Source organism: Protomyctophum parallelum (genome assembly GCF_964188405.1).
Source record: "Protomyctophum parallelum genome assembly, chromosome: 10".
Lineage (NCBI taxonomy): Eukaryota > Metazoa > Chordata > Actinopteri > Myctophiformes > Myctophidae > Protomyctophum > Protomyctophum parallelum.
The window spans coordinates 46,847,991-46,866,623 of NC_139704.1; the positions used below are offsets into that span (position 1 = coordinate 46,847,991).

At 44.4% G+C, this 18,633-nt stretch overlaps 1 protein-coding gene across 1 annotated transcript in view; it reads left to right on the forward strand.

Annotated features, from left to right (window-relative positions):
• The window catches only part of sorbs1 (sorbin and SH3 domain containing 1), an 86,839-nt gene extending 68,240 nt beyond the window's left edge, over nt 1-18,599 (forward strand). The window contains exons 18-27 of the mRNA XM_083775366.1: nt 2,974-3,144; nt 6,734-6,780; nt 7,411-7,525; nt 8,389-8,514; nt 9,791-9,985; nt 10,279-10,866; nt 11,636-11,731; nt 12,402-12,604; nt 16,028-16,134; nt 18,012-18,599. Coding sequence (XP_083631492.1) covers nt 2,974-3,144; nt 6,734-6,780; nt 7,411-7,525; nt 8,389-8,514; nt 9,791-9,985; nt 10,279-10,866; nt 11,636-11,731; nt 12,402-12,604; nt 16,028-16,134; nt 18,012-18,079 — 1,716 coding nt within the window. The 3' untranslated portion in view covers nt 18,080-18,599. The remainder of the gene's footprint in view (nt 1-2,973; nt 3,145-6,733; nt 6,781-7,410; nt 7,526-8,388; nt 8,515-9,790; nt 9,986-10,278; nt 10,867-11,635; nt 11,732-12,401; nt 12,605-16,027; nt 16,135-18,011) is intronic.
• The last annotated feature ends 34 nt before the right edge of the window (nt 18,600-18,633 follow it).

An 18,633-nucleotide genomic window follows, 5' to 3' on the forward strand; every position in this document is an offset into this window, starting at 1 on the left:
TTCCTGAGACAAACGAGACTCCCATTTCCTCCTCTGTTTCCCGAGACAAACGAGACTCCCATTTCCTCCTCTGTTTCCTGAGACAAACGAGACTCCCATTTCCTCCTCTGTTTCTCGAGACAAACGAGACTCCCATTTCCTCCTCTGTTTCCTGAGACAAACGAGACTCCCATTTCCTCCTCTGTTTCCCGAGACAAACGAGACTCCCATTTCCTCCTCTGTTTCCTGAGACAAACGAGACTCCCATTTCCTCCTCTGTTTCCCGAGACAAACGAGACTCCCATTTCCTCCTCTGTTTCCTGAGACAAACGAGACTCCCATTTCCTCCTCTGTTTCCCGAGACAAACAAGACTCCCATTTCCTCCTCTGTTTCCCGATAACAAACGAGACTCCCATTTCCTCCTCTGTTTCCTGAGACAAACGAGACTCCCATTTCCTCCTCTGTTTCCCGAGACAAACAAGACTCCCATTTCCTCCTCTCTTTCCAGAGACAAACGAGACTCCCATTTCCTCCTCTGTTTCCTGAGACAAACGAGACTCCCATTTCCTCCTCTGTTTCCCGAGACAAACGAGACTCCCATTTCCTCCTCTGTTTCCTGAGACAAACGAGACTCCCATTTCCTCCTCTGTTTCCCGAGACAAACGAGACTCCCATTTCCTCCTCTGTTTCCCGAGACAAACGAGACTCCCATTTCCTCCTCTGTTTCCTGAGACAAACGAGACTCCCATTTCCTCCTCTGTTTCCCGAGACAAACGAGACTCCCATTTCCTCCTCTGTTTCCTGAGACAAACGAGACTCCCATTTCCTCCTCTGTTTCCCGAGACAAACGAGACTCCCATTTCCTCCTCTGTTTCCCGAGACAAACGAGACTCCCATTTCCTCCTCTGTTTCCCGAGACAAACGAGACTCCCATTTCCTCCTCTGTTTCCTGAGACAAACGAGACTCCCATTTCCTCCTCTGTTTCCTGAGACAAACGAGACTCCCATTTCCTCCTCTGTTTCCCGAGACAAACGAGACTCCCATTTCCTCCTCTGTTTCCTGAGACAAACGAGACTCCCATTTCCTCCTCTGTTTCCTGAGACAAACGAGACTCCCATTTCCTCCTCTGTTTCCCGAGACAAACGAGACTCCCATTTCCTCCTCTGTTTCCCGAGACAAACGAGACTCCCATTTCCTCCTCTGTTTCCCGATAACAAACGAGACTCCCATTTCCTCCTCTGTTTCCCGAGACAAACGAGACTCCCATTTCCTCCTCTGTTTCCCGATAACAAACGAGACTCCCATTTCCTCCTCTGTTTCCAGAGACAAATGAGACTCCCATTTCCTCCTCTGTTTCCCGAGACAAACGAGACTCCCATTTCCTCCTCTGTTTCCCAAGACAAACGAGACTCCCATTTCCTCCTCTGTTTCCCGAGACAAACGAGACTCCCATTTCCTCCTCTGTTTCCTGAGACAAACGAGACTCCCATTTCCTCCTCTGTTTCCTGAGACAAACGAGACTCCCATTTCCTCCTCTGTTTCCCGAGACAAACGAGACTCCCATTTCCTCCTCTGTTTCCTGAGACAAACGAGACTCCCATTTCCTCCTCTGTTTCCTGAGACAAACGAGACTCCCATTTCCTCCTCTGTTTCCTGAGACAAATGAGACTCCCATTTCCTCCTCTGTTTCCCGAGACAAACGAGACTCCCATTTCCTCCTCTGTTTCCCGAGACAAACGAGACTCCCATTTCCTCCTCTGTTTCCTGAGACAAATGAGACTCCCATTTCCTCCTCTGTTTCCCGATAACAAACGAGACTCCCATTTCCTCCTCTGTTTCCCGAGACAAACGAGACTCCCATTTCCTCCTCTGTTTCCCGAGACAAACGAGACTCCCATTTCCTCCTCTGTTTCCCGAGACAAACGAGACTCCCATTTCCTCCTCTGTTTCCTGAGACAAACGAGACTCCCATTTCCTCCTCTGTTTCCCGAGACAAATGAGACTCCCATTTCCTCCTCTGTTTCCCGAGACAAACGAGACTCCCATTTCCTCTGTCTGTTTCCCGAGACAAACGAGACTCCCATTTCCTCCTCTGTTTCCCGAGACAAATGAGACTCCCATTTCCTCCTCTGTTTCCCGAGACAAACGAGACTCCCATTTCCTCCTCTGTTTCCTGAGACAAACGAGACTCCCATTTCCTCCTCTGTTTCTCGAGACAAACGAGACTCCCATTTCCTCCTCTGTTTTCCCGAGACAAACGAGACTCCCATTTCCTCTGTTTCCCGAGACAAACGAGACTCCCATTTCCTCCCTCTGTTTCCTGAGACAAACGAGACTCCCATTTCCTCCTCTGTTTCCTGAGACAAACGAGACTCCCATTTCCTCCTCTGTTTCCTGAGACAAACGAGACTCCCATTTCCTCCGTCTGTTTCCCGAGACAAACGAGACTCCCATTTCCTCCTCTGTTTCCTGAGACAAACGAGACTCCCATTTCCTCCTCTGTTTCCTGAGACAAACGAGACTCCCATTTCCTCCTCTGTTTCCTGAGACAAACGAGACTCCCATTTCCTCCTCTGTTTCCTGAGACAAACGAGACTCCCATTTCCTCCTCTGTTTCCTGAGACAAACGAGACTCCCATTTCCTCCTCTGTTTCCCGAGACAAACGAGACTCCCATTTCCTCCTCTGTTTCCTGAGACAAACGAGACTCCCATTTCCTCTGTTTCCCGATAACAAACGAGACTCCCATTTCCTCCTCTGTTTCCAGAGACAAACGAGACTCCCATTTCCTCCTCTGTTTCCTGAGACAAACGAGACTCCCATTTCCTCCTCTGTTTCCAGAGACAAACGAGACTCCCATTTCCTCCTCTGTTTCCTGAGACAAACGAGACTCCCATTTCCTCCTCTGTTTCCAGAGACAAACGAGACTCCCATTTCCTCCTCTGTTTCCCGAGACAAACGAGACTCCCATTTCCTCCTCTGTTTCCCGGCAGAAAATCCTGGAGGAGCAGCGGCGGCTGAAGCGCGAGCAGGAGGAGGCGGACGCGGCGTCGCGGCGCCACGCGGGCATCGTGCCCACGCACCATCAGTTCATCACCAACGAGCGCTTCGGAGACCTGCTCAACATCACAGACAACACGGAGAAGAGGAAATCAGGCATAGAGGTATGGATCTATACTGTATCTACTGTATGTACTGGTGGAAACCGCCACTGCATAGTAAAAAAAAAAAAAAAATACAAAATTATTTGAAAATAGCCTACAAGCCCACAACTCGTCGCAGTGCTTGTAGATCGGCTATTTTCAAATGGCCGAAATGTATAGAAGGTCGAAGTGATTGATGTATGTTTTCTAATCTAAATTAGAATCTCCAATGTAGCTATAGTAACTAAAGTTTTCAAATAATTGTAGTTGAGTAAAAGGAAAAGAAGTTGTCTCTGAGATGTAGAAGTAGAAGTAGAAGTATTTCAGTGTATATATAAAGGCCAATCAATCCCTGGCCTATATACTGTACCTACAAACCATGAATACTGAAAAGAATCTTCTCTACAAGCTCACAACAGATCTAGCCTGGGCAGCATTCCTTTTCGGGTTCATGATCCGATCTGGAGCGGATGATATCGCTATGTCATGTTGTAGTATGGTTTTGTAGTCATCAGGATGATATCGCTATGTCATGTTGTAGTCATTGTTTTGTAGTCATCAGGATGATATCGCTATGTCATGTTGTAGTCATTGTTTTGTAGTCATCAGGATGATATCGCTATGTCATGTTGTAGTCATTGTTTTGTAGTCATCAGGATGATATCGCTACGTCATGTTGTAGTATGGTTTTGTTGTCGACAGGATGATATCGCTACGTCATGTTGTAGTATGGTTTTGTAGTCATCAGGATGATATCGCTATGCCATGTTGTAGTATTGTTTTGTAGTCATCAGGATGATATCGTTACGTCATGTTGTAGTATGGTTTTGTAGTCATCAGGATGATATCGCTATGCCATGTTGTAGTATTGTTTTGTAGTCATCAGGATGATATCGTTACGTCATGTTGTAGTATGGTTTTGTAGTCATCAGGATGATATCGCTATGCCATGTTGTAGTATTGTTTTGTAGTCATCAGGATGATATCGCTACGTCATGTTGTAGTATTGTTTTGTAGTCATCAGGATGATATCGCTACGTCATGTTGTAGTATTGTTTTGTAGTCATCAGGATGATATCGCTACGTCATGTTGTAGTATTGTTTTGTAGTCGACAGGATGATATCGCTATGCCATGTTGTAGTCATTGTTTTGTAGTCATCAGGATGATATCGCTACGTCATGTTGTAGTCATTGTTTTGTAGTCATCAGGATGATATCGCTACGTCATGTTGTAGTATGGTTTTGTAGTCGACAGGATGATATCGCTACGTCATGTTGTAGTATTGTTTTGTAGTCGACAGGATGATATCGCTACGTCATGTTGTAGTATGGTTTTGTAGTCATCAGGATGATATCGCTACGTCATGTTGTAGTATTGTTTTGTAGTCATCATTATGATATCGCTACGTCATGTTGTAGTATGGTTTTGTAGTCATCAGGATGATATCGCTACGTCATGTTGTAGTATGGTTTTGTAGTCATCAGGATGATATCGCTACGTCATGTTGTAGTATGGTTTTGTAGTCATCAGGATGATATCGCTACGTCATGTTGTAGTATTGTTTTGTAGTCATCAGGATGATATCGCTACGTCATGTTGTAGTATGGTTTCGTAGTCGTCAGGCAGTGAACAATCAATCGGAACTGCCTTTTCCCTCAAAATGTTCTCAATAAAAGCCACAGGCTACGAGAGCTTTTATTGTTATTCTTCTGGTTTGAGGGAAAAGGAAGTTCCTGCCTGTTGTTTGTTCCTGCCTGATGACTACAAAACAATGATTATATACAACCAAAGATGGTCTATTTATGAAGATGGGCCAACTTCATTGGAGCCACTATAGGCGAAATGGAACACAAAAGCCTACAAATGGTCTCTTAAATATAGTAGGCATGGTTTGCTTGTTACCACCCACCTCACGCAGATACGGGAAGTAAAGCCAAGTTGGCCTCTCTTGCTAATTTTCCTCTTGGCTACAACATGACGTAACGATATCATCCGCTCCAGACCGGTTCACACGACAATTTAGTAACACAGACCAGGCTTTTTCCTCCGAGGTGGAAAACCTGGTGACGCGAAGGTTACAACAGATCTGATATTTATTTTTGCTATACTTAAACATTTCTAAATTGTATGATGCCTATAATGTCGGATATAATACTAAATACTTAATGGCAAATATTTGGCATCTATGCCATATACATAGGCTACATACATACTGTACATACATACCATATACTGTATACATACAGTAGGCTATTATAAAGCCTTATATACTTCTAAATTATACAACATGATTTTTTCACAGTTAGTGAAAATAGCTGATAATTTAGAAAATGTTTGAATAATTTGGAAACTTTTCGCTCTATAATGAAATGCCCAAAATAGGGAGGCCAGTCAGGTTGAACGTGGTTAAAGGAAAAATAACGTAGCAGATGCTATGTCAGTTGGTGCCTGGCTGGGGGGGGGGTGCGTCAGTGGGGTGTCTGTGTTCACAGATGGCCTCCTCTGCTGTGTTGTGGAACCAAAAGGGTCAGAGTAATATATCAGCTTGAGTTCATCACAGAATATGTGCACTCCACGGACACAGTGTGCCATTTTCTCACTGTGAATATTTCACTCTCTATTTTGAGATCCTGTGTCCAAGTGAGTGGTCATAGCGCCGCGGCATGGCGTTACCTCCAGGTGAACGGCATGGCCGCGTTACCTCCAGGTGAACTGTTTTACTACGCTGTCTGCCTGCTCTCTCTTGGCAGCCCTGTAACGTGACGTGTGATTTTTTCCCGTTGCTCTTCTTAACATGATCAAGGGTATCATTTTAATTAAGGGTACAGTATATGTTCAATTGTGGTGGCCCCTGGCGCCCCGACTGGCCAGGGGGAGGTAGTTTAGAGACTAATAATAATAATAATATTACATTTTATTTATAAGGCGCCTTTCAGGGCACTCAAGGTCGCCGTACAGGTTAAAAAACAGTACAAGAACACAGTTAAAAGCAGAAAGAAAAAAACTAGGGCACAGCTTGCAGCAGAAGACACAGAGGTCACACAGAGTCATATATAGGCCTGCCTAAACAGGTGGGTTTTGAGGTGAGTTTGAAATATGGTGATAGAGTCCATGTTTCTGATGTCAGGGGGGAGGGAGTTCCAGAGGTGAGGGGCAGAGCGGCTGAAGGCTCTTGAGCCCATGGTGGAGACAGAGACGGGCTGGGAGGACTTTCAGGGTGAGGGTGGAGGAGGCAGACCTGAGAGACCGGGTGGGGATGTTGACGTGGACAAGGTCAGACAGGTATGGGGGGGCGAGGTTATGAATGGCCTTGAATGTGTGACTGCACGTTTTTGTGAGGGTAGGGTACTGTTACTGTACCTACTCTAGGGGACACGGGGAGAACATGCAAACTCCTATTCGTCAACCCCGCCTCGGGTATGGGCACTGATGACGCGGAGGAGGGAACACGCCCCCCAGCGCCCACAGCGTCGAACCCAGGACCTTCCAGCTGTGAGGCGACAGCACTGCCGACTGTGCCACCTGGTGGCCCTTGTTATAATAATAATAATAATAATAATGAATAGTGTTCTTCTCTTCTAACCGTGCTGTGCTTTGTGTTCACTCAGAGGACTCCAGCCCTGGCTCGCTTCGACTTCAGAGCTGAGACTCTAAAGTAGGTGGAAGTCACTCTGGCGTGTTAGTTTGTCAACAACATGCATGACATAATTATTCTGTGGGAGAAAATATAAGCATTCACATTTCATCATGTTCAACACACTGTAACAACACTGTTCCCCAAACTGTGGGTCGCGGACGCATTGTCACGGGTCCCTTTAGTCTCCTACATTTGGTTTTTAATTATTATTATTTTAAAACATTTTCAAAAAACATCCCCCCCAAAAAATGAATTAATAACAAAATCCAATGATTTTTTTCCCAGTAATGTCATGAAGCAATGAAAGAAATATTTCAGAAATTCCATACATTTAGAACAACTATTTAAGAAGTACTCAAAATAGCCAAGCTTTGTAGATCTCCTGTTTTCACTAGTTTGGGTCCCAGGTCAAATATTTAATTTGGTCACAGTTTGGTCAAAGGTTTGGGAACGCCTGCTGTAACAACATCTGAGCCAGACTAGACTAGGCCAAATTATTTTTGTGTCGTTTGTTTTTCAATTGTATTCATTTGTTTAATGTGTGTGTGTGTGTGTGTGTGTGTGTGTGGTGTTTTGTCAGGGAGTTGCCGTTCCAAAAGGGAGACATCGTGTACATTAGTTTAATGTGTGTGTGTGGTGTTTTGTCAGGGAGTTGCCGTTCCAAAAGGGAGACATCGTGTACATCGTCCGACAGGTCGATCAGAACTGGTACGAAGGGGAGCATCATGGCAGAGTTGGAATCTTCCCAAGAAGTTACGTCGAGGTAGGCAGACTTAATTTGTCTTGGCTGTGAGCATATGCACTGTCTATGTATGTATACGTATATATGTATATTTTAATTTTTCTATTTCTAATTTGTTTTATTATTTACTGTCTTTTGTTCCTCTGTATGTGATCTGGACCATGAGTCTGTAATAAAGATTGAATTGAATTGAATGAACCTAGACAGAATAGCAAGTATACAAGACACATTGCCACTGAAGCAGTGCAACTGTATTACCCTTTCACAATGAGCCAATTTACTTTCTACATGCAGTTCAATAGCTGTGAGTCTGAATAGACGCTGTAAAGTGGATGTCATATTGGTAAATAAATGGTAAATGGTGCATTTATATAGACCACATATATTGACCACATGGCAGCCATTTTGTTGTTTTACGCCTGAGTGTGAAGTAGGAGCAATAAGCCCGGCGTGTTCTCTCACCGTTGGTGGAAAGTAACTAAATACATTTACTCAAGTACTGTACTTACCGGTATTTGGACTTAACTTTCCAATTTTACTTCTACTCCACTACATTTCAGGTCCAAAAGTTTTACTTTTACTTTTACTTTTTACATACAGTAACTACTTCAGCCCTATATAAATTTCGGCGCATTGTGAGCTTGTAGATCTGCTATTTTCAAATGATGTTTAAACATGTGAAAACTTGAAATGGGACATTATGCATAACTGATACCAATACTTTTGTACTTTTTTTGTACATTTGAATTCCGGACTTTTACTTGTAACGGAGTAGTTCTGCATTGCAGTATTGATATGTTTTGCTTAAGTACAAAAAAAAAAGAAGATAAATGTGAGTACTTTGCACTGTTTCTCACACACTGTTGTACGTGTCTATCCTGCAGCTCCTCCCCCCCACAGAGAAGGCCCAGCCAAAGAAATGTGTGCCAGTCCAGGTTCTGGAGTACGGAGAAGCCTTGGCACGTTTCAACTTCACTGGGGACACGGTGGTTGAAATGTCCTTCAGGAAGGTATGGAATATTGGCCATAATAATAGTCACATGGCAGCCATTTTACTTTATTTTTTATTTTTTATTTTAGGTTTTATGGCCTTAATTACAGCCACACAACCCAGAACTTTGAACATTCAGTGGACTTTTTTCCCCTTCTGTGGTCTGGGGTTTTCTCGGTGCATTCTGAAGCCTTTTGAGCTGCAATGAAAGCAGGCAAAATCCCTCAACAGTGCTGGCAAATTGTTATGTCATATAATATGGGATTTGTGACCTCACAGTACCCAGGGAAATCGGAGCGCTTGTTTGAGCCAGAAAACCCCAGACCACAGAAAATCTACTGAATGTTAAAAGTTCAGCTTTTTTTTTACAAAAACGTATTATTTTTAATGTCACGACCCCTTAAAACTCATTCAGTGCCACCTGGTGGACACCAGTTTTGGCCCTCGTTGCCACCGAAGCCCATTATAAAGAAAATAAAGAAAATGTAATTCTATTGTGCATGTAATGTGCATATCATCACCTGCACACGCCTTTCTTCAAAAAGGCGTCCAAAGGCGCCATTGGCACTCTTGGCCACCAGGGGGAGGCGTCCAAAGGCGTCATGTGGCATTTAACCCATTCTGACCTGAGATCAGATTCATACGAGGTTTCCACTGGGACACACACTGGTCTGATGAACCCATTCTGACCTGAGATCAGATTCTAAAAATGTCAGTCGCTCTTCGATTTTTCAAAAATAGCAGACCTACAAGCTCGTATCGCGCCACTCGGTGGCGCGATATGAGCTTATAGATCTGCTATTTTTAAATAGCTAAAGCATAACATGATGCTGACACCAAAATGGGTGCCCGGTCAGAATGGGTTAAATGCGGTGGGGAAAACCCATCACAGTCGTTTGCAAAATCCAACAGATTAACGCTTGAATTCAGAATCATGCCATTTCCCCCCCCCCCCCCCCCCCAGCTCCCCATTTTTCTCGTTCAAAGCTATCCTTATTTATCCATCCAGTGAAGGGAAGTGTTGCTGAGCATGCATGCTATTTTTACAGTAACACCTTGCCTCATGTTACATTTCCACCCTTTCAGACACCACACAGTCACATACTGTACTGTACACACAAAGGCAACGTTGATTTATGCTGCTGAAACACGATGCAAGTGGTTTCTCCCCTGATGCCCTACATACACTATTGTTATCACCTGAGGTTGTGCACTATGCTGACACTATGCTGTGTGTGTGTGTGTGTGTGTGTGTGCGTGCGTGCGTGCGTGTTTGTGTTAATTTGTGTGCACAGGGAGAGAGGATCACGTTGATTCGCAGAGTGGATGAGAACTGGTACGAGGGCAAAGTCTCCGGCACCAACCGCCAGGGCATCTTCCCCGTCACCTACATAGAGGTGCACAAACGACCCCGCGTCAAAAACGGCGTGGAGTACCCCGACCCTCCCGTCAGCCAATCGCCTCAGCGCAGCACCAACGCGTCTCCTCAGGTATACGGCGGCGAGGCAACAACGTGCCGCTTCACAAAACGAAGCCTCCGGGCATTTCCTTTTTTTTTTTTACCACATTTATTGTTTTTGCTTAAACGTCATCCTTATAAGTTGTTTCATCCTTTTCCCTTTACGTTTCCCTTCTTCTTCTCCTCCTCCTCCTCCTCCGCCCCATCCATACGGCGCTCCTCCTCCTCCTCCGCCCCATCCATACGGCGCTCCTCCTCCTCCTCCGCCCCATCCATACGGCGCTCCTCCTCCTCCTCTGCCCCATCCATACGGCGCTCCCATAGCTGTACCGTAACCGTCTGACCGCCACCTCCCCCATGCCCCTCCCCCACTCCCCGCGCCGCTCCGTGTCTCCCGAGGTGCGCTCCATCTCCAGCGAATGGATCTCGCTGACCGTGGGCGGGGCCAGCCCGCCGGCCGCCCCCACGCCCCCCCTGCCCCCGCTGCCCACCGTGTCCTACCGCTGCGGCGAGTACCTGCCGCCCTCCCTCTCCGCCAGCCCCGTGCCCCCCGCGGGCGGCGGCCCCGCCCCCCACCACCACCACCACGGCGGCGGCGGTGGCAGCCCGTACTGCACCTCCTCCCCGGGCGCCTCCCCCTCCGCCTCCCCGCTGCCCCCGCCGTACCCGCCGCGGCCCAGCTCGGCCACGCCCTTCCTCACCTTCACCCCGCCACCGGGCGAGGACTTCCTGGTGCACCCGCCCTCGCCACAACACGTGTCCCCCCGCAGCACCAGCCCGACGTGCGGGGGGTCGGGCCCGGTGCTGGAGGGCTGGCTGAAGGGGGACGGGGGCGACGGGATTATGGAGAGAGACGGGGGTGGCGGCGGGCGCGAAGCCCCCGGCAGCTCATGGCGAAATAGCCCGGCAGAGGTATATTGTCTGCATGGTGTGCGGTGTTGCATCTCAAAGCTCACACTGGGGACAAGGGGCTCCTATTCGGGGCCCAATATGGTGCCTTTGAATGGCCGACTTGTCTGAGCGTTTTTGTGCAGCACGCTGTCGTGCGGACGACAGAGCTAACCGTCGTCGGGTTAATCTGGATTTGTCTTGTATCCGGTGTCTAAAAACGGGTTAATCTGGATTTGTCTTGTATCCGGTGTCTAAAAACGAATGGTGTGTAATGAACAGATCGTTAAGGAAACCCTTTTCTTTTACACTGTTTAAGGCTTTTCTGTGAGTTGTCTGCATGGTGTTGTGTGACACTACTAACGTGACAATGTTTTGGTTTTGTGTTTTTTTTTCAGGTAGGTTCCACAATTTTCTTCTGAATCATATCATAGTATAAAAGTGTAATCAGATAATGTTATTTTCAAATTAGTTCAGCATGCGTGGCTGCATGTTGAAGAATAGATAGTCTTTGTTCTTTATTTCTGAGACGGTTGATGTGGGTTAACTTGATCATTCCCTCGTAGGTATATTGCAGTACAGTTACAGTTTGACAGCAAAGGTTTCAGGTGTTGGCGTTAATTGTTGGAATAGCCGTGGTTTGGTACATGTGAGAGCTGCACCACCGCATGGGAAATGCAACTTGAACGCCACTCAGCTCTGGCAAAAGAAATGACCAATAATCCTAAACCTATGGCTTATTTGGTTGTAAAACCTTCGACTCTCTCTCTCTCTCTCCCCGTCTCTGTTCCAGCTGGTGAAGATTGACACTGACTACCAAGGACGGACCTCCAGAAGTCCTGTCATGTTGTTCGACATCCACGACAACAACAACGCTAACTCATTTGCGGTAAGGTGCTATTTAGATCGTGTAGCACCACAATGGGCCAATGTGTATATAGGTGTATATTATGTGTTATGTGTATATACAGTAGGACTGTGTTTGTTGTATAGGCCTGTGTTGTATTATATAGGACTTCGATTAGAAGATATATCGACTTCATGATCTCGTTAACTCTTTTAACCCGCCATCGCTATAAAGATCCATCACATCTAACGTACTGACAGAGCCTTTCCATGTAAAACACATTACATGTACTTAAACTTCTGTCTGCCTATGCTAATTCTATCTTTGCCTCGATAAACGCATGCTCTTCATACATACGACAAGGTTAACTAATATTTCATTGTTTTCCTGTACGTGCCACTCACTCTGGTGTCTTGCTTTTCCATGCTTACGCCTCCTCCTCCTCCTCCTCCTCCTCCTCCTCCTCCTCCTCCTCCTCCTCCCCCCGCTGTGGGCTCCAACACCATCTCTTCTGGTTTTCCTCCTGGCCCTTTTAACGGATCACTTCCCTTTTCTGCTTACTGGACCTACTCCCTGTCTCCCCCACCCTCCCACCCCCTAACTCCTCCCACCCCCTAACTCCTCCTCCACAACTCCATCTCTTCGACTGCTGGCTGCTTGTGTGTCTTCCTGTGTGGGGGGCTCTCTGGTCCTGGCGGCCTGCCACCACTAGGAGGCGGTGTGTAACGAGATCATGAACATAGCAGAGACCTCTGTCAGGTACTGCAGCACCCTGTCGCCCTCGTCCTCCTCCTACCGCCATGACTCTGTCCACAGACTGCCCCCCCACCCCAGTAAACAATCTCTCATCATTTCCCAGCAACCCCTGTCCCACAGCGGCAGCCCGGAGCCCGGCAGCCGCCTCAGCCAAGGAATGTGAGTGAAAACCTTCATTCTGTCCACTTAGAACAGGGGTTTTCAACTGATTATGAAGCAGGGACCACCACGCTGACTAATAATCCACTTGGGGACCACTGTTGAGTTGAGTGAGGGGATATTAAAAGCAATATCAAATTTGTTAATTTGAGGTGAATTAAATCAAGCCCTTAACAGTCAGTAATTTAATATATGTTAGTCGTCCGGAGCTATTCCTTTGCATGGTTGCCCTTACTCTGTTCTCTTAACCTGCATGATTATATGGGCACAATAATAGACTCAACCAGTCAATCCGGTTCACTTTTCCTTGAAATTCAAACTCCCTTTCTGTGGAAGTTCTTGACATCCGACTTCCCAGTAACTGACGTCATCATACATCACCAGGTCACTTAATGAACTAGTTTGTTTTCCAACTAGTGGTCGATAAAAAAACATACTAAATGCATGGCCAGGGACCACATGCAATACCTTCACGGACCACCAGTGGTCCACGGACCACCAGTTGAAAACCTCTGACTTAGAACTATGACGAAAAATGTTTGTCGAAATTTTTTTCTTTCACTGATGGAAACTATATGAAAACTAAAGCTATACGATGACTAAAACTAAGACTAAATATACTGACAATTTCATCGACAAAATAAAAACTAGACTAAAATGTTAGGAAGGGACTAGTGGAGATCCAGTATACGTAAAAGACAAGTCATTTTAAACTTTACACGCTTGAGAACAGCTTGTAGATCGGCTATTTTCAGCAAGTGTAAAATCAGCCATTACGACGGCAAAATATATTTTATTCGACTAAAATCAACGGTCTATTTAATCGACTAAAATCTTATATTTAGTCGACTAACACTAAAACACTCCAGGTGACTAAAATGTGACTAAAACTAAATGAAAACTATTCAAGAGACTATATATGACTTAAAACTCAAATCAAAGAATTAGCTGTCAAAATCAACACTGCTTCCAGTCCATTCATTTGTATGCCGCTGATGATCAAGGTCCTCCACCCAAAGGCTCAGTTCAGTAGGACAGGGGTTTTCAACAGGTGGTCCGTGGACCACTGGTGGTCCCTGGAAGTATTGCATGTGGTCCCTGGCCATGCATTTAGTAATGTAAGGGTTGTAGTAGTAGTAGTAGTAGTAGTAAAAATGTTCTTTCCACTAGTTGAGAAACAGTGAACTGAATGAGCCGGTGACCTATGATGACCGTCCATGTCGTCATTTACTGACAAGTTTGGAGGTCAAGAAATTCAAAAGAAAAAGGGAGTAAGAATCTCAAGAGCGGGAAGTGCAGCGGATTGTCTGGTTGAGTCATTATTATTAGGAAATGATACTGAGTCAGTGGACAATTGGTTGAGAAACTGTGGAATGTATGTATACACATGGGATGCATAGCAAGTGTTACAAAAGCATTCATCTTAGCCCTTACCCCATATCCCCAACCCAACACAACAGTGGTCCCCAGGTTGATTCTAAGTCAGGGTGGTGGTCCCTGGTTCTCAATCAGTTGAAAACCCCTGCAGTAGGACACACATTCTAATATGTAATGATATCAATATACATACATACATACATATCTCCAGTTGAAGGTGGTATACAGTAAGTGGTCCTTTATCGTTAAAAAACAACAACAAAAACGAATCAGAGCCCGCATTGACTTCCATTATCAAATTTGACTTAAAATACTGTATTTATTCTTTATTATTCTTTATTCGGATCCCCATTATAGCTTCACAAAGTGGTCGCTAGTCTTCCTGGGGTCCACACAAAAGAAAATTATACAATAAAAACATACCGGTAATTTAAATTTAAAATAAAAGTATTTCAAAAAGTACAAAAAGTACCACTTCAGTCCAATCAGTCCAGTGGGTTGTGAAACACAGGCTCTTGAAGAGCCACGCCATGTTTAAAAGGTTTAAGTTCCTATAGCGCGCCAAAGTCCTGACGTCACTCGCTCATCCCCTGGTTAAGTTCCTATAGCGCGCCAAAGTCCTGACGTCACTCGCTCATCCCTGGTTAAGTTCCTATAGCGCGCCAAAGTCCTGACGTCACTCGCTCATCCCCTGGTTAAGTTCCTATAGCGCGCCAAAGTCCTGACGTCACTCGCTCATCCCTGGTTAAGTTCCTATAGCGCGCCAAAGTCCTGACGTCACTCGCTCATCCCCTGGTTTCCCCCGGTTCACGGAAGTCATTTCTCTATGGAGAATAACATGGGGTGATCTTAATATCGTCTACTATAAGCATTGTGGTCCAAAAATAAACAAGCTGTCTCGGCGTTATTGTCAGGGAGGTGTCTCTGTGTCGTTTGCGACAGTCAGTCACTCATATTATGATACAGTCTGCTTCTAGCGAAAATGTAACTAATTCAGTAGCAGTAACAATAGCGTTTTCTCTCAGTCAGTTGATTCTTCATATCCATATGAGTGAAACGGCCGGGATGACATGTTTATTTTTCAAACACAGTTCTTATATGAGGCGATCTAAAATCCCCCTATGGGGATTACAATGCAAATAAAAAGTACATGAACCTGTGGATTGGCGCCCTCTACCGATATTGATCAGACTCTAATCATTGTTGCTGTAGACTAGAGACAGAGTTAATATCAGGAGTCATTTACCCTGAAGAAGGAAACCTGCCCAAACGTTGGTTGATTAAAGTTTCTAGCATCGAGCTGTACTACGTCCTCTTTTCTTTAGTCAAAATATCAGGAGTCTCCCATCTCTCCAGCTCTTTAATAAACAGAAGATACATTATCAATTTTACCCTAACAGGGCAGAGAACCCCACAAATTATTTTGTATTTTAATGTAAGATTTATTTGCGGTGTTCCAGTATACTGCTCTTTTGTTTTTGTTTGTTCCATCAATTCCACTTTCACTTGTTTATCCTGTATTCTCTTTTTCTATGCGTTCTCTTTCCTGATTGGATAAAATTAGTATCCTGACATGAAAATCGATTTTCTGTTTACTTAAGAGATGGATAGATAGATACACCTGTTACTTAACAAGTACTCTGAACAAACACTAACAATGATTACTATCAGAATATTGAGCTATTTATAACACTTACTTCAACAACAAAGAAAATCACTCACCAGCTTTGAAGCGACATTTGAGTCAGTAAATAATACAAATCTTCTTCTAATCAAAGGAATAAGATGCCGGATATTATATTATTTGTGCTAACACAGTGGGAAACATCTTTTCACACACTGCCTCGCTACAATAATCTAAACTATTGCAATATATCCTGAAACTTTAGCAGTCCACCAATGACATTGATATATGGACCTACATTGTTTTATATATTAGCGGAACCATTTCTCTATTTTCTAGAGTTGTTGTTGTTATTTCATACATTCCTACTTTGTGTCTCAACCCCGTTAGTGATCATGTTTCTGCATGCTGCTGTGCTCCAGTTTTCAGGCCCTGTACAGTTACGTGCCACAGAACGAAGATGAGCTAGAACTGCAGGAGGGAGATCTTGTCAGCGTCATGGAGAAGTGTGATGACGGATGGTTTGTTGGTATGTACCCGTAGGCCCGTAGGCATGTTTAGTGGTGACACCGGGACCATTAAATATAGTTCAAATGGTTTCCTTTTTGTCATTTTGCTTTATTTCAGAGGAAAATGCCTTTTTTTTCCCTCCAACCTAATCTCCATAATCCTTACTAATGCTCATGGACATTACCATACTGTATCTGCTATATGTTCGGTGGGGATTTCAAACATTTTGTTTTATTGCTGCAACAACCGTGACTAATAATTTTAAAGCTAATATTCCATGACGAGAAAGGACTACAGTAGCGCGTCCATTAGCTTGAAGTCCCCGCAGATGATGTCATCCGCAGAAACGTTCTTGAACCATAGCCATCCGTAGCCACCTGTAGGCACTAGTGAGGACAAATATGTGGAGATAAGGTTGTAAAAAAAGGAGCAGTGTTATTTTAAGAGTGGGAAAGAGACATATGGTGCAGTCTGTTGGTCCTCGTCAACTCGTAAAGACGGAGAATAGAGGGTATGCGCATGCTTAAAGTGAATGGCACACCGAGGGGCAAAGCAACATGCAAAGTGAGTTTAACTTTGTTTAACGTTGTTTAATGCAATCAGATAAGGACTTTTCTGTGTGGATGTCTGGGTTGTCAAGGCCAGAAAGTAGTTTTTTGCCACTCAGTAGGCATTCCTGCATAACTTCCTGGTTTGATGATGATGTCACGCGCATAGTGCATACCCTCTATTGTCACATGACCAAGTCATATTTACCACCTGCTTGCATTCTGGTGGTCATCAGGAACAGGTTAATGCAGGGGTTAAAACAGTCACATCTTGGTGTGATTATAGGATATATAAGCAATAATATGTCAATTTCAATGACCTTTTTTTTCTTTCTTTTTTGGTATTCAGAGTAGACAGCCAGCAATGAGTAAAACGCTACCAAAAACAATTTTGTCTCACACATCTAGGGGCCACAACCTGCATTTAAAGATGTTCCTAGAAGCTTTGTCATTGATTGGAGAAAAAAAAAACCCGGTCGAAATGACTAACCAATGAGGAAGCGTTTTACCCATTGCTGGCTGTCTGAATACCAGAAAAGAAAGACATATTGACATATTATTGCCTATAGCAGCTTTAACCACTTGAACCCTATCATCCCTATTCTGGGGAGAACCTTAGCCAAAAATAGCAGATCTACAAGCTGACGGTTAAGTGGTTAAAGGTCTGAAAATACACATGAATCCAACAGTGCTGTCAAACAAGTATCTATGAAATCTATGGACTGTTGCTATACACAACTGTATCCAATAATGTACTTCTTAATGTACTTGTAATGTGAGAATAGTGGAAGCACAGGCATGAACTGTGGTGTTTGTTTTTGTTACCTGCTAGGCTCACTATTAATAATCATTTACACACAATGGAAGGAATGGCACTTTTATGGATATGTCTCATGGACACATTGTTTAACATTGTCCACCGTGTGAATCATGGACCAAGTATTTACCCTGGTATTTATTACTTTCTCAAGCCATTCGAGTTGCAACTTCCTGGTGGTATTTTCGGAACTTTCTGATTTTTACGAGTTGACAGGGTGGAGCCGAACGAACAATTAGTGTAGAGGGGTCACAGGGGAAGCGAACCATTAGTTTAGAGGGGTCAACGGGGAAATGTTCAGGGGGATTCCAGCCCGGTCAGTCAGGGCATGTGTGACTAGCCTGGCTAAAGCCAGACCCAATCAGCCGTTTAGCCAGGCTATAATGTGTGACCTCACTGGCGAGCATTTTCACCACAACGCCAAATGTGTAATAGCGGGATGTGTTTGTTGATTGTGTGTTTTGTTTTTTTGCATGTTTTTCTGTAAGGACAACAATCTTACACATTACCATTTCTGCTTTGTCTCCGCAGGTACCTCGAAGAGGACAAAACAGTTTGGGACGTTCCCAGGAAACTACGTGAAGGAGGTGAACTTGTAAAGAACTGTATAAAGATTTGTAATCATGGTTCTTCTTCTAACACTCGGGGTGGATGTTGGAGCGTGGGGAAGGAAGTCATTACTATTGCGCATGGCTGTTGGTTATAATGTAGTCACTTAGCCTCCAGGTGAATCCATTTTGTCTGGGTAGGTGACGGGTTTGGTGTGAGGTATGTTCAAAGTGCATGAGGCGAAGACGGAGAACAGCTGTTGACTCACTGCCCAAACATCAGTATGGTGTATACCTTTAACCTTGACCACAAGTGTCATTTCTAAGTCAAAATCACTCACCAACCATTGTACATACTAGTATTACTAGTATTACTACAATACAACCATTGTACATATACTAGTATTATAGTATGTACAACCATTGTACATACTAGTACATACTAGTATAGAGTACATTGTACATTGTACATACTAGTACATGCTAGTATAGAGTACATTGTACATTGTACATACTAGTATTACTACAATACAACCATTGTACATATACTAGTATTATAGTATGTACAACCATTGTACATACTAGTACATGCTAGTATAGAGTAC